This window comes from Pan paniscus, chromosome 18 (assembly GCF_029289425.2).
Source record: "Pan paniscus chromosome 18, NHGRI_mPanPan1-v2.0_pri, whole genome shotgun sequence".
NCBI lineage: Eukaryota > Metazoa > Chordata > Mammalia > Primates > Hominidae > Pan > Pan paniscus.
The window spans coordinates 15,627,355-15,654,647 of NC_073267.2; the positions used below are offsets into that span (position 1 = coordinate 15,627,355).

Below are 27,293 nucleotides of genomic sequence, written 5' to 3' on the forward strand. Positions count from 1 at the left end.
AAGGTGGGGTTTCACCGTGTTAGCCAGGATGGTCTCGATCTCCTGACCTCATGATCCACCCACCTCAGCCTCCCAAAGTGCTAGGATTACAGGTGTGAGCCACCGCACCCAGCCAAAACTGCCTTTCTTTTTTTCCTAAACAGATAGCTGCAAGATAGAAAGGCCACCTATCTTCCCAGGGGCCTCCCTCACCCTGTCAATGTAAATTAACAGCTTATCCTAACAGGTAGGGGACTAAGACAAGACTATAAATCATCGTCCCTCCGCCCACCCGGGGACAAATGCACATTTGACTTCCTCCTCTACTCCGCGTTTCCTTTATCCTATGTAAAATGCAAATTCACTGAGGGCCAGAGAATGCAATCCTCCCCTTCCTGCCCTCTCTTTCCCCTTTAAATATTGAAGTCCTTAAGATCCTCTGCAGAAAAAAGCACAGGCCAGGGATCCTATTGCTGCCTGTGTCTCTTTTTCCCAGGTGCCTCCTCGACTTTGGCAAAATAAACCTCCAGATTGATTGAGACCTTCTCAGACACTTTGCAGCTTACAGCCCCCACATAAGAACTACTACTTTAGTAATTAGAGTGCAGCAATCTGGGTTTGAATTCAGCCTTAGCAGGCAGGTGAACTTCGTGAAAGTTCGCGACTTAATTTCTCTGAGCCTTGAATTCCTTGTTGGGAAAATGAGGCCAATAATACTACCCCCGCATGGTTGTTGTGAATATCCCATAAATAACAAAGGCAAGGTGTAGGAGTCTTCCACACAGTCTTGTTGTAAGGGTAGTGTGCGCAATGACAGTAGAACTGAATCCTCTAGCTTTCGTGAGCATTTACTAGGTGCTCAGCACTGTGCAGGCCCTAAGGATAAACGAGTGAATAGACTTTCCTAGTTGAAAGAGAGTGACAGCTAGTGGGTATGGGGTTTCTTTTGGGGGTGATTAAAATGTTCTAAAATGGATTGTGGTGATGGTTGCACAACTCTGCAAATACACTTGGAACAGATGAACTGCATGGTACGTGAATCATATTGCAATAAAGCTGTTACCAAAAAAAGTTAAATGTCAAACATAAAACAACGAAGGAATGAGGGAAAAGTACCAAAGTCTATTCTCCACCCACTAGAAACCCCAATGCAATTGATCTGGCATTGTTGGCTTTGGACTCTGGCATTGTAATAGAACTCAACTTGTGATATGGTTTGGCTGTGTTCCCACCCAAATCTCATCTTGAATTGTAGCTCCTATAATCCCCATGTGTTGTGGGAGGGACCCAGTAGGAGATGATTGAATCATGGGGGACAGTTTCCCCCATACTATTCTCATGGTAGTGAAGAAGTCTCATGAGAGCTGATGGTTTTATAAGGGGTTTCCCCTTTCGCTTGATTCTCATTTTCTGTGCTGCCTGCTGCCAAGTAAGACGTGCCTTTTGCCTTCTGCCATGATTGTGAGGCCTCCCCAGCCACGTGGAACTGAGAGTCCATTAAACCTCTTTTTCTTTATAAATTACCCAGTTTCGGGTATGTTTGTATCAGCAGCGTGAAAATGGACTAATACATCTAGGGTCTACTCACCTGGCACAGTAAGACCAGCTGTCTCCCCAGAGGTTTTGCAGTGGTAAAAAGGAAGCAGTTTATTTGCAAGGCTCCAAGCCAGGAGGACTGGGCAGCTAATGCTTCAAGCCTGACCTCCTCAATGGCTTATAGGTAATGTTCTGTCCAACAGGTTCACCTTGCCCTCTGCCTAGACAAAGCTGACTTATCAAGACTGGGGAATTACAATAGAGAAAGAGTAATTCATGCAGAGCCGGATGAGGGAGACTGGAGTTTTATTATTACTCAAATCAGTGCCCCTGAGCATTCCAGGATCAGAGTTTTTAAAGATGATTTGGTGGATGGGGGTGGGGGTGCAGTGAGAATGGAGTGCTGATTGGTTGGGTCGGAGATGAAATCACAGGGAGCCGAAGCTGTCCTCTTGCACTGAGTCAGTTCCTGGGTTGGGGCCACAAGATCAGATGAGCCACTTTATCTGGGTGGTGCCCAGTGACCCATCAAGTGCAGGGTCTGCAAAATATCTCAAGCATTGATCTTGGTTTTTACAATAGTGGTGTTATCTTCAGGAGTAATCTGGGGAGGGTCAGCATCTTGTAGCCTCCAGCTGCATGATTCCTAAACCATAATTCCTAATCTTGTGGTTAATTTGTTAAGTCCACTTTCACACTGCTGTCAAGAACTGCCCAAGACTGGGTATAAAGGAAAGAGGTTTCATTGACTCACAGTTCGGCATAGCTGGGGAAGCCTCAGGAAACTTACAATCATGGTGGAAGGTGAAGGAGAAGCAAGGCACTCTCTTCACAAGGTGACAGGAAGGAGAATGAACGCAGGAGGAACTGCCCAACCCTTATAAAACCATCAGATCTCATGGAACTCACTCACTATTATAATTCCTAATCTTCTGGTTAATTTGTTAAGTCCATTTTCACACTGCTGTCAAGAACTGCCCAAGACTGGGTATAAAGGAAAGAGGTTTCATTGACTCACAGTTCGGCACAGCTGGGGAAGCCTCAGGAAACTTACAATCATGGTGGAAGGTGAAGGAGAAGCAAGGCACTCTCTTCACAAGGTGACAGGAAGGAGAATGAACGCAGGAGGAACTGCCCAACCCTTATAAAACCATCAGATCTCATGGGAACTCACTCACTATCACGAGAACAGCATGGGGAAACTGCCCGCGTGATTCAATCACCTCCACCTGGTCTCTCCTTTGACACGTGGGGATGATGGGGATTATAATTCAAGATGAGTTTTGGGTGGCGACACAAAGCCTAACCGTATCACCTACAAATGCAGTCTAGTTCCCAGGCAAGAAGGGAGTTTGTTTTGGGAAAAGGCTGTTATCGTCTTTGTTTTAAATGATAAAGTAAGTTCCTCCCAAAGTTAGTTCAGCCTATGCCCAGTAATGAACAAGGACAGCTTGGAGGTTAGAAGCAAGATGGAGTTGATTAGGTCAGATCTCTTTCACTGTCTCTTATAATTTTGCAATGGCGATTTCAGTGCAGGTTTTTAAAGGCAGGGGTAAATTTCAGTCAAGCAGAAGTTACAGGCAAAATTGTAAATCAATACATTGAGATTACATATCGATTTTGGCCTAAAAGGGCTGCATACGTTGAAGCTGGGGCTCACAGGTCATAGGTAGATTGAAAGATTTTCTAATTTGCAATTGGTTAAGGAAGAGAAGCTTTGTTTAAAAATCGGGGGTCAAGGCCAGGTGCAGTGGCTCACGCGTATAATCCCAGCACCCTGGGAGGCCGGAGTGAGCAGATTGCTTGAGGCCAAGAGTTGGAGACCAGCCTGGCCAACATGGCGAGACCCCCGTCTCTACTAAAATTACAAAAATTAGCCGGGTGTGGTGGCGCCTGCCTGTACTTCCAGCTACTCGGGAGACTGAGGCAGGAGAATTGCTTGAACTCGGGAGAGGGGGGTTTGCAGTGAGCCAAGATTGTGCCACTGCATTCCAGCCTGGGCGACAAAGCAAGACTCTGCCTCAAATAAATAAATAAATAAAAATAATAAAAATCAGGGGTCAGCAGAAAAGAATGGCATCCCTGGCCCATGGGTGTGACTCCCTCCAGGCCTCTCTGGAAGACACTTAGAACAAGGAAAGATGGTCAGAATTCAGTCCTTAGTCTTCCCTTATCTGACGTCTATATGCCAGTGGATCCATTTGGTAGGGTCCTGGTTTCTGAAAAACAACTCAGACATATATGCTAAGATGTTTATCTTCAGTTTCTATAGAAAACAAAACATCTCCAGATTCTAACTTCCTTGGCTATTGTTTTAGGCTACTATTACCTTCTTACTGATAAGTTGCTTATTGACTTTTCAAGGCTAGCTAGGTGCCTAGAATTTCCTTTGAGGGAACTCAAGATTTTCCTTTATTTCCATGCTTGGGGTGGGGGTCTCCCACAGACCCCAAAAGGGAGTCCCTGTGTTACTGGTGGAAGGTGTCCAGGTTCTTGGTGTTTTGAACAAAGAATTGGACAAAATGCACACACACACAAAATAAGCGAGGAAAGAATGAAGCAACAAAAGCAGAAATTTATTGAAAATGAAAGTACACTCCATAGGGTGGGAGTGTGCCTGAGCATAGGGGCTCAGGAGCCCCAGTACAGAATTTTCTGAGGTTTAAATACCCTCTAGAGGTTTCCCGTTGGCTACTTGGTGTACACCCTATGTAAATGAAGTAGTGGCCCACAATTAGTCTGATTGGTCGCAGAAAGCTTTTGCAGTTGCTTTCTGCGACGAATCAGATATACTTTCAATTTCTCATGTGACACAAAGAAAACGAGGAGGGTTTGCAAAGGGAGTAGCCTCCAGTCCTTTTGTTACTTATGTGTGGAAAGTTAGGGTTTTTCTTTTGATTTAGTTCTAGGAAGTTGGCCCTAGGTTCCCTGCCTCCAGACCATATTCTCCTGCCTCACCTGATCCATCTCAGCATTAGTAATTTTTTTTTTTTTTTTTTTTGAGACAGAGTCTTGCTCTGTCACCCAGGCTGGAGTGCAGTGGCGAGATCTGGGTTCACTGCAATCTCCGCCTCCGGGGTTCAAGTGAAGTGATTCTCCTGCCTCAGCCTCCTGAGTAGCTGGGATTACAAGTGTGCGCCACCACCAAGCCCAGCTAATTTTTGCATTTTTAGTAGAGACAGTGTTTCACCATGTTGACCAGGCTGGTCTTGAACTCCTGATCTCAGGTGATCCACCCGCCTCAGCCTCCCAAAGTGCTGGGATTACAGGCGTGAGCCACCATGCCCAGCTGAGCATTGGTAATTTTTTTTTTTTTTGAGACAGAGTCTCGCTCTGCTGCCCAGGCTGGAGTGCAGTGGTGCAATCTTAGCTCACTGCAACCTCCGCCTCCCAGGTTCATGCCATTCTCCTGCCTCAGCCTCCTGAGTAGCTGGGACTACAGGCGCCCGCCACCATGCCCGGCAAATTTTGTTTTTGTATGTTTAGTAGAGACTGGGTTTCACTGTGTTAGCCAGGATGGTCTCAACCTCCTGATCTCGTGATCTGCCCGCCTCGGCCTACCAAAGTGCTGGAATTACAGGTGTGAGCCACTGCGCCTAGCCGAGCATTGGCAATTTTTAAAGCTTTGCACCTGATTGTGATAAGCAGGGACGGTTAGGAACCGCCAGGCCTGTTCCCCTCTCTCATTTCACAGTTCTCCAAGGATTAGTCTGGCTGAAAGGTACAGAAACCCATCCAAGCTTATGTAAGCACAAAACAAACAATTACTGGAAGGACAGTGGAGTCTCCTGAAGCCCTAGGGCATTACATTCATTTCCCAGAGCTGCCTAACAAATTGGTGCAAACTGGATGGCTTAAGCAACAGAAATGTATTCTCTCTCGGTTGTGGATGTATTCTCTTTCGGTTCTGGAGGCCAGACATCCAAAATCGAGGTGTCAACAGGGCCTTGTTCCCTGCTAAGGCTCTAGAGGAGACTCCTTTGCCTCTTCTTAGCTTCTGGTAGTGTTAGTGAAGTAGTGTTGTTGACTGGGGTAAATACCCAAGGTTCGTTGTCTCTCTCCAAGCAGATTAAGGACACAGACACTGACATACAGAGGAGTGAGTTTAGGAGTGGAGGTTTAATAGGCAAAAGAAAGAGAAAAGGGAACAGCTCTCTCTGTCTCTCTCGAGAAGTCCCTGAATGGGAATTCCGGCCTGTGGCAGAGTGCACCAAATTTTATAGACAAGCTTGAGGAGGTGGTGTCTGATTTACACAGGGCCCACAGATTGGTTGGAGCAGGTGTGACGTTTGCATAGCGCATGGGGGGGCGGGGAAGGCTGGCCACCCCACCCTAATCTTATTATGCAAATGAACTTTCCACTTGGGTGGCGCCATGTTGTCTCCTCCTTACTGTACACATGGCTGGCAAAGAGAAGGGAACGTGGAGCCGCCATTTTGAACATACCTAGACCAGGTCGTCTTTTCCTATGGGCACAGCTGCCAGCATTCACCCGTGTAAGCTTCCAGCTCCCTTGACTATGTCTACAGCTCGATTTTACTGGCTGCTCCTTGTTAGAAAAGAAAATGATTTGGGGGTTGCTTTTCATTAAAGGGAAAACCTTACCGAGGACTTCCTTACCCTATCTGCCTAAATAATTTCTTCTTCACTCCTGTATCATTAGCAGTAGCAAATCCATACGAGTCTAAGCAACTTGATACTTGCCTCCTCAGAGGAAATAATTCCACCAGCGGGCATAAGGCAGAGTGAGAGACCGAGGCAAGTTTTAGAGAAGGAGCAAAAGTTTATTAACAAGTTTTAGAGCAGGAATGAAAGGCAGTAAAGGACACTTGGAAGACGGCCAAGTGGGTGATTTGAGAGATCCAAGTGCACCGCTTGACCTTTGATTTGGGGTTTTATATGTTGGCATGTTCCAGGGTTTTATGTCTCTCCTCCCTTCATTTTTCCTCAGGGCAGGTTGTGCGCATGTGCAGTGGCCTGCCAGCGCTTGGGAGAGGCTGCAAACACAGTGTATTTACAGAAGTCATGGGCCTGATTATTTGAGATGTTTTTCCCTCACCAGTTGAGTGTTCCTAGAGGAAGGTCATATACCAGTTAGACTCCGCCATTTTGCCTCTTAATGTGCATGCTTGAGCCCAGTTGCCCAACTCCTGAGATCTCATCGGGAAGCCGCTGATAACTTCAGGTGTTTTCTATCTGTTGGGAGATGGCCTTTCCCTGGCACCAGCTGTGACCAATTATTATTTTAGAGAGACAATTTTAACAACTGCCTGACATCACCTGATGGTTGCCTGGCATTCCTTGGGGGGGAAATCCCCTCTCCTTTCTTGCTCATGGCTGCCTGGCTACCTACTCTAACAGTAACACACACAATTCTTGGCATTGCTTGCCTTCTGGTTGCACCACTTCAATCTCTGCCTCCATCTTCACGTGACCCTGTGTGTGTCTGTGTGTCTTCTCCTCTTCTCCTCTTTTTTTTTTTTTTTTTTTTTCTAAAAGACAGGGTCTGGCTGTGTTGCCCAGGCTGGTCTAGAACTCCCAGGCTTAAGTGATCCTCCTGCTTCAGCCTCCCAAGTAGCTGGGATTACAGGTTCAGGCCACCATGCTTGGGTCTCTTTCCTCTTCTCATAAGGACACAAGTCATTGGGTTTAGGGTCCATGCTAATAAGTATGACCTCATTTTAGCTTAACTATTGTAATTACACGTGCAAAGCAACTTACAAATTACTTTGGAAATAGAGTATTTCCAAATAGAAGAGTTATAAACTGGGGAAAACTATTTCCAAATAGGGCACACATGAACTTTGGGGGTGCCTTAGTCTCTGTGGCTTGCTCTAGACCGGGGGCTTGTAAACAACATTTATTACAGTTCTGGAGGCTGGGAGGTGCAAGATCAAGGTGTTGGCAGATGCAGTGCCTGGTGACGGCCTGTTCCTTATAGATGGTACCTTCTCACTGTGCCTTTGTGTGGTGGAAGGGGCAAACAAGCTCCCTTGGGTCTCTTTTATAAGGGCACTAATTCCATTCATGAGGGTTCTACCTTCATAATCTACTCACTTCCCAAAGGCCTCATTTCTTAATACTATGACCATGGAGGTTAGGATTTCAGTGGGTGGCACCTGTAGGCAAGTGGAAGATGATGGGAAAGGTATGTGGCACACACGCACGTGAGCAGCATTGGCCAATGACTTGGAGACTTGGGCTAGTCATAGGTCTGTGAGCTGATGCAGGCCACTTGTGTGAGTAGGTGGTTTCTCCTGGGAGTTGCTGCAGCTGAGGCTGGGGAATGCCTCTATTGGCGAGTGACAGAACACGTGGATGAATGGCTTAGAGACAGAGGTTTGCAGATGCTGGGGGCCCAGCCAGTTGTTGGGTGATTCTGGCTAAGATCTAGAGAGCAGTAGAGGGCACTTGGGAATGTCAGAGTGCTGTCAATGGTTATTTGGAGAGTAAAGTCACACCACGAGCTCCTGAGTGAGCAGGGGTCCTGGTGAGTCGATGGGTGTTGGTGCGTGCTTGGAGAGGGCAGGGAGCGGCTCTGCGGTGCTGACGAGTAATTTGGGGAATCAGACCCAACCCACAAGATTTACCACGGCAGGAGCAGTGACACCATCATCCAATGCACCAATGGCTGGGAATGGGGAGCGGCTGGCAAGCCTATTGCCCTTCTTCGTGCAGTGGTGGACTCCTGGTTAATGAGAGAAACCAACTTTCTGTCCTATCCAAATATTATGTTCTCCTTACCCCTGGTTCTGCTTCCAGATCCAGAAAAAATGATCAACGTCAGTCGTGGGCAGGCAGACAAGCTGTCCCACATTTTTTATTCTGAAGGGATTTGAGCAGAAAGAGCCCAAGTGGGTTTAAGTTTTTGCCTCTTAATTTTCTCAAACCTCATCTTCAGCCCTCTCTCTTTTTTTTATTTTTTCTCTTTGGCATCCTAGCACTTGGTGTTTGGGACAGGGTTAGTGTCATTGGCATGGATGATTTTCTTCTGATAAATTGGTTTACCTTCACCAAAGGGAAAAAAACAACGAGTTCCCTCCCAGCACCCCTATCTGAGCCTCTCCTCACCCCCTGCCTTTGCAGAAGACCCTGGCTTTGTCATGACCATTTACTGAAGGCTCTCAGCCAAGGCCAAGCACTCCACTAAGCCATTTACTAACACTACTGCATTTCAAAATTGTATGCAATTTAGTATGCAGGATGTGCGGGTTTATTACATAGGTAAATGTGGGCCATGGTGGCTTGCTGCACCTATCAGCCCAACACATAGGTATTAAGCCCAGCATGCATTAGCTATTTTTCCTGATGCTCTCCCTCCCCACACTCACCCTGCCCTCTCAATTTTTTTTTTTTTTTTTAAGAGACAGGGTCTTTCTCTGTTACCCAGGCTGGAGTGCAATGGTGCAATCATAACTCACTGCAGCCTAGAACTCCTGGGCTCAAGAGATCCTCCCACCTCAGCCTCCCAAGTAGCTGAGACTACAGGAACACTCCATCACACGTGGCTAATTTACAAAGAAAATTTTTGTAGACATAGGAGGGTCTCACTATGTTGCCCAGGCTGGTCTTGAACTCCTGGCCTCAAGTGATCCTCCTGCCTTGGTCTCCCAAAGTGCTGGGATTACAGGTGGCAGGCACTATGCCCAGCCCATTACTCCCATTTTAAGCCTCACTGTGTATTTTACAGATGAGAAAACTGAAGCTTGAAGAGGTCAAGTTGCTTCTCCAAGTTCATCCAGAGGGTGGAAGGGCAGAGTCAGGACTCCAATCAATCCTGGCTGCTCAGCTCAAGTGCTTTTTTTTTTTTTTTTTTTTGAGACGGCGTCTCGCTCTATCACCCAGGCTAGAGTGCAGTGGTGCGATCTCAGCTCACTGCAAGCTCCGCCTCCCGGGTTCATGCCATTCTCCTGCCTCAGCCTCCCGAGTAGCTGGGACTACAGGCACCTGCCACCACACCCGGCGAATTTTTTGTATTTAGTAGAGACGGGGTTTCACCATGTTAGACAGGATGGTCTCGATCTCCTGACCTCGTGATCCGCCCACCTTGGCCTCCCAAAGTGCTGGGATTACAGGTGTGAGCCACCGCACCCGGCCAGCTCAAGTGCTTTTAGTGGTCACCCTCTCATCTGTCTCTCTGTAGTTTTTTGTTTTTTTTTTCTTTTTTGAAATGAAGTCTCATTCTGTTGCCCAGGCTGGAATGCAGTGGCGCACTCTCAGCTCACTGCAACCTCCGCCTCACAGGTTCAAGCAATTCTCCCGCCTCCCGAGGTGGTGGCTGACAGCCTCCCGAGTAGCTGGAATTCCAGGTGTGTGCCACCACGCCTGGCTAATTTTTGTACTTTTGGTAGAGATGGGGTTGTTTCACCATGTTGACCAGGTTGGTCTGAAACTCCTGACCTCAAGTGATCCGCCCACCTCAGCCTCCCAAAATGCTCATCTGTCTCCTTGTTGATGTCTTCTTTCCAGAAAAAGAAAAAACCAAACTGCAGAAGCAGAGAGAGGATGAGCTAATCCAGAAGATCCACAAACTGGTGCAGAAGAGAGACTTCCTGGTGGACGATGCGGAGGTCGAGCGGTTAAGGTGAGTGCACTGCGGGTACCCGAGCACTGGGCTGCAGGACAGCAACCTTCTGCTTCCTTCCAGAACCCATCTTCTGCTCCTGGGACTCACAGCCTTGCCTAACAGGCATGGCCTTGACCCACAGTCTCTGGACACTGAATCCCAAGGAACCCCAGCCTTCTGGCTTGAGAATTCATTTTGTATATAAGAGAATTTCAAATCTGTGCCTCTTGAGGGAATGTTGTTCCAGGAAGTGACCAGGGAGGAGTCACATCCCATAATACATGGCAGAGCTTCCTTCACATCCTGCCACTCCTGAAGGCAATGTCTTGAAACTTCTGCTATCAGTTTCTACCGAAACTCTGCCACCTGAACTGACTTGCTCCCAACCTCTGTCCTCCCAACCTCCCAGCTTTGTTCTCCCCTTTCCCTTCCCTTTAGTGGCGCCAATGCCCTTTTCTGAGTATCAGGGTCTTCTCTTTGCATCTGCTGCCTTGACCTCGACAACCACAGCCCTGGAGCTGCAGTGTAAAAACATGTTGTAAATGTTGAAAATGTGGAAAGCTGTACATGTTGGTTCTTGATTTTTGTTTTCTTACACCAGAGCAAAGCTTTTAGGGCCTTTCACAAGGAAAAAGGCCCTTCCAACCCAGAGGGCAACTTGCTCTTTATTGTCTGTGTCCTCAGAGACCTTTCTTCAAGGGTCCTGGGACTAGCAGTTCCACTGCCCTTCTTCATGCTGCAATGGACTTCTGGTTAATGAGAGAAACCAACTTTTCCCTCCTATCCAAATATTATATTCTGTGGTCAGGTACAGTGGCTGACGCCTGTAATCCCAGCGCTTCTGGGAGGCCAAGGTGGGTGGATCACCTGAGGTCAGGAGTTCAAGACCAGCCTGGGCAACATGGTGAAACCCCGTCTCTACTAAAAATACAGAAATTAGCCGGGCGTGGTGGTGCATGCCTGTAATCCCAGCTACTTGGGAGGCTGAGGCAGGAAACAATCATTTGAACCCAGGAGGCAGAGGTTGCAGTGAGCCAAGATTGCACCAATGCACTCTAGCCTGGGTGACAGAGTGAGATTCCATCTCAAAAACAAAACAAAACAAAAAATACAGAAAACTACAACAAATATTATATTCTCCTTACCTCCGGTTCTGCTTCCAGATCTAGAAGAAATGATCAATGCCAGTCTTGGGCAGGCAGACAAGCTGCCCCAACATAGTGAGACCCCCCCTATCTCTACAATTTTTTTTTTTAATTAACTAGGAGTGGTGGAGTGCTCCTGTAGTCTCAGCTACTTGGGAGGCTGAGGTGGGAGGATCTCTTGAGCCCAGGAGTTCAAGGCTTCTTGAGTTATGATTGCACCATTGCACTCCAGCCTGGGTGGCAAAGAAAGACCGTGTCTCTTCAAGGCAGTTCAGCAAGTCTGCACCCACCTACTTTATCTTGGTGATCCTTGGAAGAGCTGGGGTGACTCGCTGTCTGAGACCTGCCTCATACTTTGTGGGAGCACAGGTGAATAGGGTGGCTTCAAAATACAAGGTCAGGAGAGGTGCTGCCTCACTCACTGACCCCCCAGCAGGGTCCTGTAATGTCCCTGCCTCTGCCCTGGGGTCACATACCTACCTCTGGGTAAGCATTTACCCCATCATTGATATGTGTCTCTGGTTCAGAGCAGGTTCACCAGATACAACATATACATACTGTACACGCATAACACATGACAACATACATGCCCCATCCACAAAGCCTGTTGCTTAACCTATTGGTTTATTTCATTGGTTCCTTGATGCTTTCCTTGCTTGCTGTGTATCTTCTTTTCTTTTACCCATCTACTTTCACAGGGAGCAAGAAGAAGACAAGGAAATGGCTGATTTCCTGAGAATCAAGTTAAAACCTCTAGACAAAGTAACCAAATCTCCAGCCAGTGAGTATATACATTATTCATTCCCCTCCCCCACAAAAGAGAGAAGTATATTTCAGGCCAGGCCCACAGTGGATCAAGCCTGTAATCCCAGCACTATGAGAGGCCAAGGTGGGTGGATCACTTGAGGTCAGGAGTTCGAGACCAGCCTGGTCAACATGGTGAAACCCCATATCTACCAAAAATATAAAAATTAGCTGGGCACGGTGGCACACACCTGGAATCCCAGCTACTCGAGAGGCTGAGGCAGGAGAATTGCTTGAACCCGGGAGGGTGGGGGTTGCAGTGAGCTGAGATTGGGCCACTGCACTCTAGCCTGGGTGACAGGGTAAGACTTTGTCTCAAAAAAAAAAAAAAAAAGGCCATTTCAGAGAAGTCTGGGAGCCATAAGGGGTGCAACAAAATGCTTTCTAGAGATCAGATCTAGAGATCAGATTTCAGCATGGGATGACAGCAGGCAGGACCAGCCTCACGGGCCTGCAGGCGGTTGCCTGGGGCCTCATGCCTGACCAGCCTCACGGGCCTGCAGGCGGTTGCCTGGGGCCTCATGCCTGACCAGCCTCACGGGCCTGCAGGCAGTTGCCTGGGGCCTCATGCCTGACCAGCCTCATGGGCCTGTAGGCAGTTGCCTGGGGCCTCATGCCTAGAAGGGTGCCATGCTTGGTTTAATGTTCTCCTGTTGCTGTCTAGAAATTGTTAATATGTTTGGAACATGGGGCCCTACATTTTCATATTGGATTGAACTCTGCAAACTACGTACCTGGTCCTGGTAGTTGTTCCTCCCTAATTGCAAAGTTTGGTGCATTTCATAGAAAGAATTGGGTAGCTCCTGAGGCTCAGGGAGCTCTGGCCTCTCTTAGGTCTGGAATCTCTGGAGAAGCCAGAAGCATATGTCTCAGAATATTAACCTCATCAGATCCTCAGAGCAAAGAGGGTTTTATATGAAATAAGTTTGAGAAATGCTGTTTACTTGACCCTGTATTTGGAGAGTCCCAGTGTCCATTAGGATATTAAAGTGATGATGGATCCTGCTGTCAAGAAACTGTCTTTTCTTTGTTGACCCAGCGTTTCTCAAATGTGTTTAACTGCTGTATTAGTGAGGCCTCTTTCAGTTAGAAGAAATGGATGCCTGGCTGGGCGCGGTGGCTCACGCCTGTAATGCCAGCACTTTGGGAGGCCGAGGCGGGCGGATCAGAGGTCAGGAGATCGACACCATCCTGGCTAACACGGTGAAGCCCCGTCTCTACTAAAAATACAAAAAATTAGCCGGGCGTGGTGGTGGGCGCCTGTATTCCCAGCTACTCGGGAAGCTGAGGCAGGAGAATGGCGTGAACTGGGGAGGCGGAGCTTGCAGTGAGCCGAGATCGCACCACTACACTCCAGCCTGGGCGACACAGCGAGACTCCATCTCAAAAAAAAAAAAAAAAAAAGAAAGAAAAGAAATGGATGCCCAGTTGAAACTGGTCTAAGCAAAAAAAGGAATTTGTTGGAGAAAGAGCAACAAGAACTAGAGCCTCAAGGACTGAACACTATTACCTCCCCTCCTTTTCTTCTTTTTCTCATCTCTGCCTCTCTTTGCATGTAAGCATCATTTTTTCCTACAACACAGGCCTTCTCCATGGGACCAGAACCCTAGAACCATAGCTTAGCAACTCTGAAGCAATACCACAGGTTCTTTCCCTGGTATCGAAATACAGAAGTCTCAGGGAAATATTCTCACCCGCCTTTCTTGGATTATGTTCCCACCTCTTAGATCCATTACCATCACCAAGAGGCTGGGGGTACTGGGATTGGCCAGGAATGTATAACATGCCCACTCCTGCCGCCACAGGGACATGAGCTGTTAGAGGAAGAGGGACTTGAAATCTTGCTGGGAAGACAAAAACCAAAAGCTGCCACTGTCTATAAAACTACAAACCCAGTTTTCATTAACATCCTGTGAAAGATGGTTGGAGGGAGTAAGGAAAGAGAAGGGCAATGATCTCTTCTGCTGGCTCCTATAACCACAAGGCACGTGATCACTGCCGAAGGCCAGCATCCTCCTCAGTGGACCCTTTCATGAAAGGCAAGGTAGAAAAACTCCACTTAGCAGCATGGAGGAGGAGCAAGGAAACTTGCCTTCTCTATTGGATTATGGGTGGAAAAAAGAAATGATTCTGGCGAGAAATCAAAACACCAAGCATGCACCACATGCAAGGGGCCAACTTTACACTACTTATCTGGTACTGGAATTCCAAGTTGAAAAATAAAAACTATTGTAAAACCAGTGAAATCTCTGGGATCCTAGCAGATTTAGCAAATGCAAAACTGCTCAGTAGGGATTCTTCTGGATCCCATGGTATACAGTATTCTCACAGAAAAAAGCAACCCCCTTGAAGATGAGCCCTCAATAAAAATGAAAAACCCGGCCGGGCACAGTGGCTTATGTCTGTAATCCCAGCACTTTGGGAGGCCAAGGTGGGCAGATCATGATGTCAGGAGCTCGAGACCAGCCTGACCAATATGGTGAAACCTTGTCTCTGCTAAAAGTACAAAAATTAGCCAGGCATGGTGGCGCACACCTGTAATCCCAGCTACTCAGGAGGCTGAGGCAGGAGAATCGCTTGAACCCAGGAGGCAGAGGTTGCAGTGAGCCAAGATGACACCACTGCACTCCAGCCTGGGTGACAGAGCGAGACTCCATCTCAAGAAAAGAAAAGAAAAACCCATGAAGAACTGAATCACCATGAGGAGAATCAGTAGATGCACCAAAGAGAGTGTCCTCCCAAGAACCAAAAATAATAGAACTATTTAAAAAGGAAAATAAACTAAGTATTTTTAAATTATCAAAGAGCTAAGAGAAGGAATAAAACCCAAAATGAAATAGTAAGATGCTATGAAAAAAGAATAAGTGGACATGCAAAAAACTGGCCTTCTGAAATTTTTTTTTTAATCAATAAAGTAAAAACTCAATGGATTAAATACAGAGACACAGCTGAAGGGAGAATTTATACATTGGAAGACAGCCCTGAGAAAGTTACACAGAATGCAGCACAAAGAGAAAAAGAGATGAGAAATATGAAAGAGAAGTTATAAAACCGAGAGGATAGAGTGAGAAGGTCCAACTTACATGTGATAGGCATTCTAGGAGATAAAACAGAGAATGGGAGGTGGAGGTATCTGAAAAGACAATGTATGAGCATTTTCAAAAATTGAAAAATATGAGCCCTCAGATTGAAGTGACTTGAACAAAATTTCCCATTTATCTATTTACCAAATACTTCTTGGATGTCAGGCCCTGTGCTAGGCTTGGCAGGTACAATGATGATAACAGCTGACTAGGAGAAGGGCTGAAAGTTAGGGTTGGAAGCTGAGCATTGAGGACCATATAAAATGAGGACTATAAAGTGAGGACCAGCTGAGGATCATATGAAATGTGCATCAGCTCTCCATACCACCTGAACAAGGCCTGGAACAAGACCTGGCCAGGGGTTGCAGTGGGGCTGGGCTGCAGATGGTCAGGGCTCTGCTCACCTCACCTCTCTCTCTGTGTTCCTTTCTCCCCCTCTCCCTGTGCCCACATCTTGCTGCAGGCTCCCGGGCAGAGAAGAAAGCAGAGCCCCCACCTAGCAAGCCCACGGTGGCCAAGACGGGGCTGGCACTGATCAAGGATTGTTGCGGGGCCACCCAGTGCAACATCATGTAGCCCCCACGTGGGGTGCCCTGGGCCATGGGGACCCCCCCCACCCTCTTGTCTTTATAGCCCCCATTTCACCGGGGCCCAAGAGCTCTCCAAGGCAGAAGGGGTTGAAGGCAAGCCCGTGACTGTCACCAGAGGCCATGGGCACGGCAGGCGGGCCTGGCCACCCTGTACAGAGTGTAGCAGTAGGGAGTCCCTCACCGTCGCATGGTCCTCCCCAGAGCATGCCGAACCCAGGAGTCTGTCTCACTGTTTATCCAACCACCAGGAAAGGTCCTCCCTCAAAAAAGCATATCTCCACTTCTCTCTAGCTGTATCTAACCCACCGTGTGAATGAACTGGGAGAGGGGCATGCTCTCCAGCTGTGTGTAGTCGTGACTTCTCAACAATCTAGCACCATGTCGGACACGTTCCCCATCCACCCTCCTAGCTCTGCTCTCAGAGCTAGGCACATGGGCACAGGTCCCCTCCCGTCTGTCCTCTCCCAGCAACTGTGCCCTGGAGGGCTCCACGTGGCCCCCGTGTCTCTCGGGCACCACCCATATAGCAGTCCCAGAGACCCAGAGGGCCCATCTGTAAAGATCGAGCTTGTGTGTGGTGTCGTGGTCACATCTCCCGCTTCCCCCCATCCTGTGTCTGGGCACAGTTCACATCAGGACAGCGTGCACTGTGCTCTCAGTCTGCCTCAGGTGTGTGCCTGGAGGGGGCCTGGACTGGCATGGATCCAGTGTGCAGAAGAGCCAGCAGGGAACCGGAAGCTCTGATGTCAAGGCCAGAGCAGTTGAGAATGGGACCCAGAGTAGATGCTGACCTGGGCACTCCACCATTCCGGGGCCACCACAGAGATGCCAGCAGGATGCCACTTTGCCAGCCCGACACACGGACCTTTGTAAAGAACAGCAACAGGCGGGAGAGGCAGCGTGTGACCAGATTGTGTCCCGTCATTGGGTGGCATATGTTAACTAGCTGCCAAACAACTTCAACCCGTGTAATTCCATGTACATTTGCAACAGCCAGCCCGGTACAGCCTGTGTGACTTCTCTGTATGTGTGTGTGTGTCGTGACCGGCCTAAGTAGTTAGCATAACTCAAGATGCTGATGTGCAGTCACCCATCAGAGAAAATAAAAATGGAAACCACGTTCACGGCATTTTAAAAGTTTTTACTTTTTTTCTTGATTATGGAAGTAATCCATGTACATAGTAAATCATTTTAAAAGTACAAAAAGTATGAAGAAGTTTGTTTAAAAAAAAAAAAATTATTCCTCCAACTAGAGACCACTCTGATGTTTCGACGTTTTAAAAAAGTCTTTTTTTGTGCATTTTTTCATCGTTGACATCATATTGTGATATCATTTATAACCAGTTTTTTCCTACTTATTATACCACCATCTTCCACATCATTAAAAGCTCTTTGTAAACATTAAACACTCTTCATAAATCATGCCAATGTCTGTTTAGTAATCCATCTTGTGGATGTACTGTAATTCATCTAATCATTTCCTCACTATTGGATGTGTAGACTGGTTCTAGGTTTTCTTATAAATAGTGTCTTGGATTAGCCAGGCATGGTAATGGGTGCCTGTAATCCCAGCTACTTGGGAGGCTAAGGCAGGAGAATCACTTGAACCCAGGAGGCAGACGTTGCAGTGAGCCGAGATTGTGCCATTGCACTCCAGCCTGGGTGACAGAGCAAGACTCCATCTCAAAAAAAAAAAAAAAAGCAAGACTCCATCTCAAAAAAAAAAAAAAAAGTGTCTTGGGCCAGGCGCTGAGGTGGGAGGATTGGTTGAGTCCAGGAGTTCGAGACCAGCCTGGGCAAAATGGCAAAACCCTGTCTCTACTAAAAATACAAATAGCTGGGCATATGCGGTGGCGCGGGCCTGTGATCCCAGCTACTTGGGAGGTGGGAGGATTGCTGGAGCCTGGGAGGTTCCAGCTGCAGTGAGCCATGATCACACCACTGTATTCCAGCCTGGGCAACAGAGCAAGATCGCACCCCCTGGAAAAAAAAAATAGTGTCTTGATAAACATCTAGGGGGATAAGGTTTCATCTGAATTTTTTATTTTTTCCTTAAGATAGATAAACTCCTAGAAGTAAAATTATTGGGCCATTCATAAGTAGCATTTTCAAAATATTTGTAAATTGGCTGGGTGCGGTGGCTCGCATCTGTAATCCCAGCACTTCGGGAGGCAGAGGCAGGCTGATCACTTGAGGCCAGGAGTTTGCGACCAGCCTGGCCAATACAGAGAAACCCCATCTCTACCAAAAAATACAAAAATTAGCTGGGTGTGGTGACGTGTGCCTGTAATCCCAGCTACTCAAGAAGCTGAGGCAGGAGAAACTCTTGAACATGGGAAGCAGAGGTTACAGTGAACTGAGATTGCGCCACTGCACTCCAGCCTGGGTGACACAGCGAGACTTCGTCTCGGAAAAAAAAAAAAAAAAAATTTGTAGATCAAAAGGTCTTTGGTTGGACAGGCCCTCCCAGCAGGCTGCTAGACCCCAGTCCTCCCACTCTGCGTGTTCGCGGCTTTGGTCTGCACACCACTTCCCACCATTCTGATGCTGAAAAGGGTCCCTCGGGCTACTCAGTGCCACCACAATGGCCTCAGAGGACCCCGTGTCCTCCTTCACCAACCTAGACCGATCATGAAGCCAGACTCGTGTACTGGGGATGCCATAATGAATGACCTTCTGGGTGAGGTAAAGCAGTGGAACTGTCTCCTTTCACAGTCCTAAAGGCCAGAAGCCTGAAATCAACCTGTCTGCGGTGCTCTGCTCCCTCTGTGGGGAAGAATCTTCTTTTGCCTCTTGCAGCTCCTGGTGGCTCCTGGCACCTTGGCAGTTCCCTGGCTGCACCACTCCAGTCTTCACCTCTGTCTCCACGTGGCCTTCTCCGCTGTATATGTGCCTCTGTGCACCCTCTCATCTTAAAAAGACACCAGTCATTGGAGTGAGGGCCACCCGAATGCAGTATGATCTCATTTGGACCCTTTCCTTAATTACTTCTGCAAAAACCCTCTTTCCAACCAAGGTCACATTCTGAGGCTCCAGGTAGACATGCATTTGGGGAGGACCCAATTCCACCCACCACAGACCCCTCCCACTCCAACGTGCAGTGAAAACTCAGGCTGCAAAGGGCCCACCGCCCTCTTTTCCCCATAAAAAATGTGGGTCAAGGCTGGGCACTGTGGATCATGCCTGTAATCCCAGCAGTTTGGGAGGCGGAGGTGGGAGGCTCACTTGAGGTCAGGAGCTCATGACCAAGTTGGCTAACATGGTGAAACCCCATGTCTACTAAAAATACAAAAATTAGCAAGTGTGGTGGCACATGCTTGTAATCCCAGCTACTCGGGAGGCTAAGGCAGGAGAATCGGTTGAAACCAGGAGGCGGAGGTTGCAAAGAGCCGAGATCGCACCATTGCACTCCAGCCTGGGCAACAGAGTGAGACTCCATCTCGGAAAAAAAAAAAGGGGGGCTTGGGGGGTCCGGGCGTGGTGGCTCAAGCCTGTAATCCCAGCACTTTGGGAGGCCGAGGCGGGCAGATCACGAGTTAAGGAGATCGAGACCATCCTGGCTAACACGGTGAAACCCCATCTCTACTACAAATACAAAAAATTAGCCGGGCGTGGTGGTGGACGCCTGTAGTCCCAGCTACTCAGGAGGCTGAGGCAGGAGAATGGCGTGAACCCGGGAGGCGGAGCTTGCGGTGAGCAGAGCTTGCGGTGAGCAGAGCTTGCGGTGAGCAGAGATTGTGCCACTGCACTCCAGCCTGGGCGACAGAGCGAGACTCCATCTCAAAAAAAAAGGGGAGAGGGGAGTGGGGGGGTCAGCGAGGTCTGACCTCAGGCCAGTTATACAGCAGTCACTCACAGATCCAACGAACCAGAGGAGATCAAACCCTCATCAAAATCCTGCCTCTGGTACTTCCGCTAAGCTCTGGGTACACCTACTGTATGTTCCTGTAATTCCTACTGATTTTTTTAAAAAAAGAAAACATTAAAAAATCCAATTTATTTAAGCTGTCACAGAAGAGCAGAAGAAAGTATTAATAATTCCAGACGCTTCCAGATTACCAGGGCCACCTTCCAAGCTGGGAAACCTTGCAGACAGAGGGGTCCTGCACACCTAGACTTGCTCCTTTTAGAAGCCATGGAGGAGGTTGATAATGGGAATAACATTTATTGTAGCTTATCTCTATGCCTTGAGCAATGTGCTCACACTGGCTGGTTCCCTCCTCACATCAGCCTGATGAGTCAGATCCTGTTATTACTTCTCACTTTACAGATGAGGAAGTAGCAGTAAATCCATTACCCTTTTCAAGCGGAGGTTGCAAGAGGTTGCAAGCGGAGGCAGGAGAAACACTTGAAACAATGAGTCAGATCCTGTTATCACTTCTCACTTTACAGATGAGGAAGTGGCAGTAAATCCACTGCCCACGGTCCCAGGGGTTGTTAGTGACAGAGTCATCATTCATCTCCCTCCCTCCCCACCACTGTAGCCCCAGTTGTTCTTTCTCTTCCCATCGGAGGGATTTAAACACATCTCTCCCATTTAAAAGCAAACAGGGCCGGGCACGGTGGCTCACGCCTGTAATCCCAGCACTTTGGGAGGCCGAGGCGGGCAAATCACGAGATCAGGAGATTGAGACCATCCTGGCTAACATGGTGAAACCCCATCTGTATTAAAAATACAAAAAAATTACCTGGGCATGGTGGCGGGCGCCTGTGGTCCCAGCTACTCGGGAGGCTGAGGCGGCAGAATCGCTTGAACCTGGGAGGCAGAGGTTGCAGTGAGCCAAGATTGCGCCACTGCACTCCAGTCTGGAGACAGAGCAAGACTTTGTCTCAAAACACACACACACACAATACAACACAAAACAACAACAAAAACAAAAACAAAACAAGTGTCCTCTTCCTTTTAGAGAATTTAAAAAACAGGGTGAAACCCCATGTCTACTAAAAATACAAAAATTAGCAAGTGTGGTGGCACATGCTTGTAATCCCAGCTACTCGGGAGGCTAAGGCAGGAGAATCGGTTGAAACCAGGAGGCGGAGGTTGCAAAGAGCCGAGATCGCACCATTGCACTCCAGCCTGGGCAACAGAGTGAGACTCCATCTCGGAAAAAAAAAAGGGGGGCTTGGGGGGTCCGGGCGTGGTTGACTGTGTGACTATATCTATATATAATATATAGATATCTATATCTATATATTATAGATATATATCTATAATATATAGATATATATCTCTATTATATATAATAGATATATCTATTATATATAGATATTATAGAGATATATATATCTATATTATATCTATATATATATATATAATATCTATATTATATTACACCTGTAATCCCCGCACTTTGGGAGGCCGAGGCAAGTGAACCACTTGAGGTCAGGAGTTTGAGACGAGCCAGAGCAACATGGCAAAACCCCGTCTCAAAAAAAATTAGCCAGGTGTGGTGGCAGCATCTGTAATCCCAGCTGTTCGGAGGCTGAGGCATGAGAATCGCTTGAACCCGGTAGAAGGAGGTTGCAGTGAGCCGAGATCGTGCCACTGCACCCCAGTCTGGGCGATAGAGCGAGACTCTGTCTCAAAAAAAAAAAAAAAAGAAGGTATTTCCTGATTCTTGCCACACCTGCCCTTGATGCATCAGACTCTGGCTGCTGAAATACCAAGGGCGGCGACCCTGCAGCCCCAGTGTGGATTTGTCTGCACTTGCTGATACCAGAAACTGCAGGGGGCGCAGGTGGGTGGTAGGAGCGGGGGTTCCCTCAGGCCCAGGCCCTGCACCTGGGAAGCCTTTGGAGGCCATCACATGAGCTGCCTGAGGCGGATGGAAGAGACGGTGCCAAGCAGGCCCAATATGTTCCCTGCTGCCCCTGGTACTGCTCCCCTGCGGATGCTCCTGGTTGGTTCACCACCTCGTGTGGAGTGAGGAGCTGAGCAGCCCAGCCACTGAGCAGGATTTCCCTCCAACAACGGCCCCTTCCACCCTGCAATGCCTTCTTCCTCTGCACACCAGCTCCCCCACTTCCAAGTCGTTCCTTCCTGGAACGTGTGTATTCTTCTCTTTATCTTGCTAAGGAAAGTTCTGGCTCTTGGTGCTCTGGCTTGGCACCTTCTAAGCTCTCTAGCCCTTTTCCCCCCGCCCCCCCCAAAAAAAAGGGTTCTCAGCCAGGCGTGGTGGCTCATGCCTGTAATTCCAGCACTTTGGGAGGCTGAGCCCAGAGGATCACTTGAGCTCAGGAGTTCAAAACTAGCCTGGCCAACATGGTGAAACCTCATCTCTACTAAAAATACAAAAATTTGCCAGTGTGATGGTGCACACATGTAATCCCAGCTACTCAGGAGGCTGAGACAGGACAATCGCTTGAACCTGGGAGGTGGAGGTTGCAGTGAGCTGAGATTATGCCACTGCAGCCTGGGTGACAGAGTGAGACTGTCTCAAAAAACCAAAAAACAAAACAAAACAAAAAACCACTCAGGCTTAGCCATTTTTCTGGGGTCTTCATTTCCTTATGAAGACTCTCGCAAAACTGTTATGAAGTAAAATTTGTTTGCTTTTTTCCTATTAATGTCTTTGTCAGTTTAAGGCCCAGCCAGGGACACTAGGAGAATTGAGGAACAGTTTTGCCGCCCACCCCCCCCCCGCCAAGCAATGGGGACAGCAGGTGGGTGGAGGCCGCTGAGGGCTTCTGCGCCATGACTCACCCTCTGCCCATGGAAGCAGCTAGAAAGTGAAGGTGAATCCCAAAGCACAACGCTCCTTCTGGCAAAGGGAACAGAGAGGGAACAGATCTTCTTCAATCAGCGCAGCCCCCTCTGCTACGGACAGGTCTGCTCTCCCCCAGATAGCTGTCTTCTAGGCCCCCACCTCTGAATCACCTTCCTAGGTGGGAAAGAAACAAAGATAAATGCAAAGCCACCGTTCCAGCCCCAGTCCACACCTAACAAGACCTCCTGACGCCGCTCAAAAGGGGCACGATGGCTACTCAACTTTTTCTGCACAAATTTGCCATCGTGAAATATGTTTGGAAAGGTCTTTAGCAGCTTTTAACATTGCTGAACTTGAAAAAAATGTCATCAAGAAGCAATTTACTCAAGTCTCTTCTGGGTCCTTTTAAATTCTTGCCAGAGGGTGCTGGTGGCAGGGGTGACAGGGGGTAATGGCGGTCTCAGGGGATGGGAGGGCTTCACAACTGTATCTGTGGAATAACTCTTTTCCAAATTGGCTTATTCAAAAAGCATGCTTAGCAGTGACCAAAAACGAGACAGCGGGCACGCTGGATTTCTTTCACAAGAAGAGAGAGCCTAGGATTTAATGGAGTTTTCTAACTGGAAGGTTTTTGTGGTTACTGTATTTTCCCACATGTAATTATAAGCTGGAACAAAGGCTGGAAAACTTGGAGGATCCTGACGACGAAGGGCCCACCATCCAGCCACCTGCTTCGGCGTGTGCTGAGTTTAAAAGGCCTCTAAGATGTAGACGGATTTACTCTCCACCTCACAATTCTATTTCCAGAAGGGGCGAGAAGTTGAGGAGACCCAAAATGAATGATGGCAGAACTGTATTGGTTTGTAATTCCTCCCCAAAGACAGACAGACAGACAAAACCACTCACTTGGGAAACTCAAAATAGATGCTCGCTTGTAAAGTTTATTGACAACTGTTTGGTCCCAACACACAAAACAGCACTTGAACCACAACAAAAGTGTTCAAACAAAGTAGACAACTAAGAAAAACATCTCTTTCCCCCAAACCCAATCCAAAACAAACAGTGCAAGATGGGAAAGGGGGTTTTGGTGATAACTTTTGTCATTTTTTTAAACAGATAAATTTAATCCGGTATATCTTTCCACCCAGAAATAAAGAATTACATTGTCTTAATGCTCAAACATCATTTTACCACATCATTTAATTAAGCCTCTGGATAAAAAAATAGATAGCAATTGGACTGGCCATTGTGGAGTACATTATGAACACAATGTGCTTCCGAAGTCTTCTCTCTCATTTTCAGACAGCAATTGTTAAGAGTCACACACACGTCCCAGACCTAAGCAGCAACTCCAGTGAATGGTACTCAGACACACTCACGGGACAGCACAGAACTTGATTCTTCTTTGTCTGTTGCCCAAAGAACCTGTTCTTTGAGTCTGTTCCAGGTGACTTGTAATGATACCTCTTATGGTTTTAAAGTCCACCACTCTTTACATGCTAGCAGAACTGAAGTCCAAGCGTGCAAACTCAGCCTTATGAAATCTTAGAATAAGGCAACTGATGTTCTCAACACCAATTATTATTACTTTGTTTAAAAGCTCCTTTAAAAAAATTGCACATTTGCATTTCACTTCCTGTAACACTATGTCTGTAGAGGAAGTGCCTTCAGGAGGATTCGGAGAGTGCCATAATACTTAAAGGGTTTTTTCCATGGTGTTCTGTCTTGACTGGGGCCATGTGTTGAGAACTGGGAGTCACTGGCTTCATTTAAAAGATTTGGGGAACAAAAAATCTGACTTGTAAAAATCTCTCTATAGCCCTTATTTTGTGGCATTTTATCAAAATGCTATGAAATCAGAGTCCATTTTCTGGCTTTCTAGAAGTTACCAAATATAAACATTTCCCCAAAAGAAACCATCTAACTAGTGGAAGACCTTACGCCAACAGGTTCTTTCTGCTCTATGAATGAATCCGCCTTTTTTGCCGGACAAATACAATCCATTGTAAATGTCAGGTTTCTCTAGAGGGGGGTGAGAGGCCACCCGTCAGCGGACACCTCAGGCACCTAGAGAGGAAGGCCATTCCACACCAGACGCCACAAAAAACCCAGAGATGCTTCCAACAGCGAGAAGTAACGAGTAAAATCAGACACGATTAAAAGATGCTGAGCTGACATACACACACATAAAGCTTCCCAGCTACCGATACCAGCTTTAAAATTACAATAACAAGGTTAAGTGGATCAACCTTGGCCTTCCTATGTGTAGGTAGAATTCCTGTCTCTTCCCAGTGGAAATCGTATTGATCCCGCTGCTGCTGAAGCACCTCCCCACTCAGCTCTGATTTGTAATTTATGCACTTGATGCATATTTTAGAAAATCAGGCTCTTTCCAATGCTGCCTCTCGACACACAATAATGTGTGTTGTAATCCAAATGCTGACTTTAAATCCATGACATCGAGACCATCTCCTTTTCCTTAACCTAACCCATATCAAACTGGAACACAGAAGGGAAGCTTCAAACATCCTCAACTTTCTAGAAAGCTCCTAAATGGAACCCCAAAGTAGAAACGTTTAAAAAAATTTGTGATGAAGCCACTTTTGTCAACTACAGACATAGTTTAAATAAAAAACAAGGCACACTTACAAGTCACATGGAAGCCAGGAACCTTCACATTCCAACCTGAAAATACACTCCCAACCCCTCGCCTACCCTTCTCCTTCAGTGTGTGAACACACAGGCTAGCGGGACAGGCTTTGCTTCAAAGACATGCCACGCACTGGGTTAATACTGTCGGAAACACCAGTAAGCAAAGGCTGAGAGACTCTATTATGCTACATGTAGGATGACACCACCGACGTGGCTCAATGGAAGCAAAACCGCTTCCTGCTAGTTGAGTTCTTAGTGCTTTCTTCTTTTGGAACACCATTGTATTTCATAATAGTTACGAAAAATTTGGTAAAATATATTAAGGATTCTTTAACAAATGCCACAAGTTCTTCAAATAATTGAAAAAAGAAAGAAAAAGGAAGAAGAAAAGAAAGACTTCAGCTCAAAGCTGTGTTCAATGGAAAAGAAAAACATGATGGAACACAGGTAAGATGAAGTCAATGGCTTCGGGGGGTTTTCATGACACAGAAAAGGATGTATTTTTGAAACCCACTTTTGTGTGCAGAATCAGACAGTGTTTTCCCATCCTAATTCTATATTCCAAATGGGAGTTAAAGCTTGGTTATAGGTGCTAAGGAAAAGTTGGCTGCCAATTTGACTCTATTTTTGGGTTGCTTTTTGGCCGGGCTTTCCACGGGGTCCTTGCTGAGCAGTGACTCGGAGGTTTCCGAGGAGGGGCAGGGAGGCACGGGGACAGCTGCTGAGATGCAGGACGAGCTGGAGTCAGAGGTCAGAGTTTTGCTCTTTCCTGGTATTGGAATCTCCATTTTTTCTTCTTGGTTTAAAATCATAATTTCTGTAAACACAGAAAAGCAAACAGATTCAGATCCAGGATCTGTAAGAAGTGTGGGTTTTCTCTTCCTTGCTCATATTTTCTCAAAAGATAATAATAGTAATGAAAAGCTTCTAAATGCTACATCTATGCCACAGTTTACATATGAGTTGTGTGGCCAGTGTACTTGGCACAGAAATCAAGTATCTATAAACTGCATCCCACCTCTCCCACTGGATTACAAAGTTGGAAAGATCTCTATTTTGAGCTATAAATGAATGAGCAAAGGTTAAAACTTTTTGTTTTTCCATTTTGGATTCTCTGCCCATTCATTCTGCCTGCCAGATATTAAGGACCCATAAAGCTATCCACGACTTAGAGACTTCCTGAGGCGGGAGGCCGTGGGTGGTAGGGGGTGGGGTCGGAGCATCTGGGTGTCAGGGAGCTCCTGGCCTGCTCCATTTAGAGAGGACCTATGCTCCCCATGGGTCTATTACCAGGGATAAGGAAGGACTGCGCAGAGTGAGAATTACCCTCAGAACCCAGGAAGTTGAGCACAGCCAGCTTTCCCACAGTGCTTCTGGACTGCCATTTCTGTGGCTGAGCCACATGTAATTCACCTGCTCTACACACAGGGCCATGCTGCTTGAAAGAGATGCATCATTATGCCTTAGACTCCCACTGCATAGGGCATAGGGCTCCTGCTCCCAAAGGCCCATGGAAGGTGAGAGTGGCAGAGGGGACAGCAGAGCCAGCTCCCTGCCTAGACTGACCCTCAAGAGAAGAGCGGCTAACAGAACTGCCCACAGTGTTTTAATTATTTTCCTCTCTTGTCCTGTGCATGCAGTTGAACTTGCCCAGACTGAAGGCACAAAGGCCACAACCCCACAAACGAACTAACATCAATGTGCCACCAACCCCAGGGGGGCACTGCACAGGAGCAGGGCATGGTCTAGGTCTGACTGCACAGGCTGGTTCTATCCGCAGGCAGTTACTTCCCCATCTCCTATTTTCCAAGTCAACAGCCTCAGTTCTTTTCCTGGGCAGCAGTGCTGAACGCTGCCAAGAACAACCAAGATGGTAAAAGCCAAGCCAGGAGTCCACGGGTTGTTCCTGGTGACCTGGAAAGCAGCACCAGCAGTGGGGAGGAGCTGGGTTCCAACAGATGAAGAGCATGGAGGGATCTGTACAGGGCAGATGGGCCATCCTCTCCAGAGGCCAGGAGACACCGCAGGACAAGAGGGCTTGGGTTCCAACCCCGGCTCTGCCCTTGCTAGCCCAGCAGCCCGGGGCCACTGCCTCTCTAGTGACGGCACCAGCTGTGCCTTAGTCACGCAGCCTGTGGAATAAAGCAGCTGCCTTTATTCCACGGCTCTCACCTGGAGCCGTGGTGAGAGTTAAATGTGATGGTGTCTGTCAGCCCTGAGCACAGGGTCAG

The 27,293-nt window shown here is 47.5% G+C and overlaps 2 protein-coding genes across 10 annotated transcripts in view; one reads left to right on the forward strand and one right to left on the reverse strand.

Annotated features, from left to right (window-relative positions):
• BMERB1 (bMERB domain containing 1) overlaps positions 1 to 17,125 on the forward strand; it is a 158,016-nt gene extending 140,891 nt beyond the window's left edge. Inside the window, exons 4-6 of the mRNA XM_034951184.3 lie at positions 9,985 to 10,099; positions 11,925 to 12,007; positions 15,577 to 17,125. Coding sequence (XP_034807075.3) covers positions 9,985 to 10,099; positions 11,925 to 12,007; positions 15,577 to 15,689 — 311 coding nt within the window. The 3' untranslated portion in view covers positions 15,690 to 17,125. The remainder of the gene's footprint in view (positions 1 to 9,984; positions 10,100 to 11,924; positions 12,008 to 15,576) is intronic.
• A 6,206-nt stretch (positions 17,126 to 23,331) lies between these two features.
• The window catches only part of MARF1 (meiosis regulator and mRNA stability factor 1), a 49,433-nt gene continuing 45,471 nt past the window's right edge, over positions 23,332 to 27,293 (reverse strand). For all 9 annotated transcript variants that reach the window (XM_008965398.4, XM_008965409.4, XM_008965444.5 and 6 more), the window contains one exon: positions 23,332 to 25,879. In XM_008965398.4, the coding sequence (XP_008963646.1) occupies positions 25,635 to 25,879 (245 nt within the window). In that variant the 3' untranslated portion in view covers positions 23,332 to 25,634. The remainder of the gene's footprint in view (positions 25,880 to 27,293) is intronic.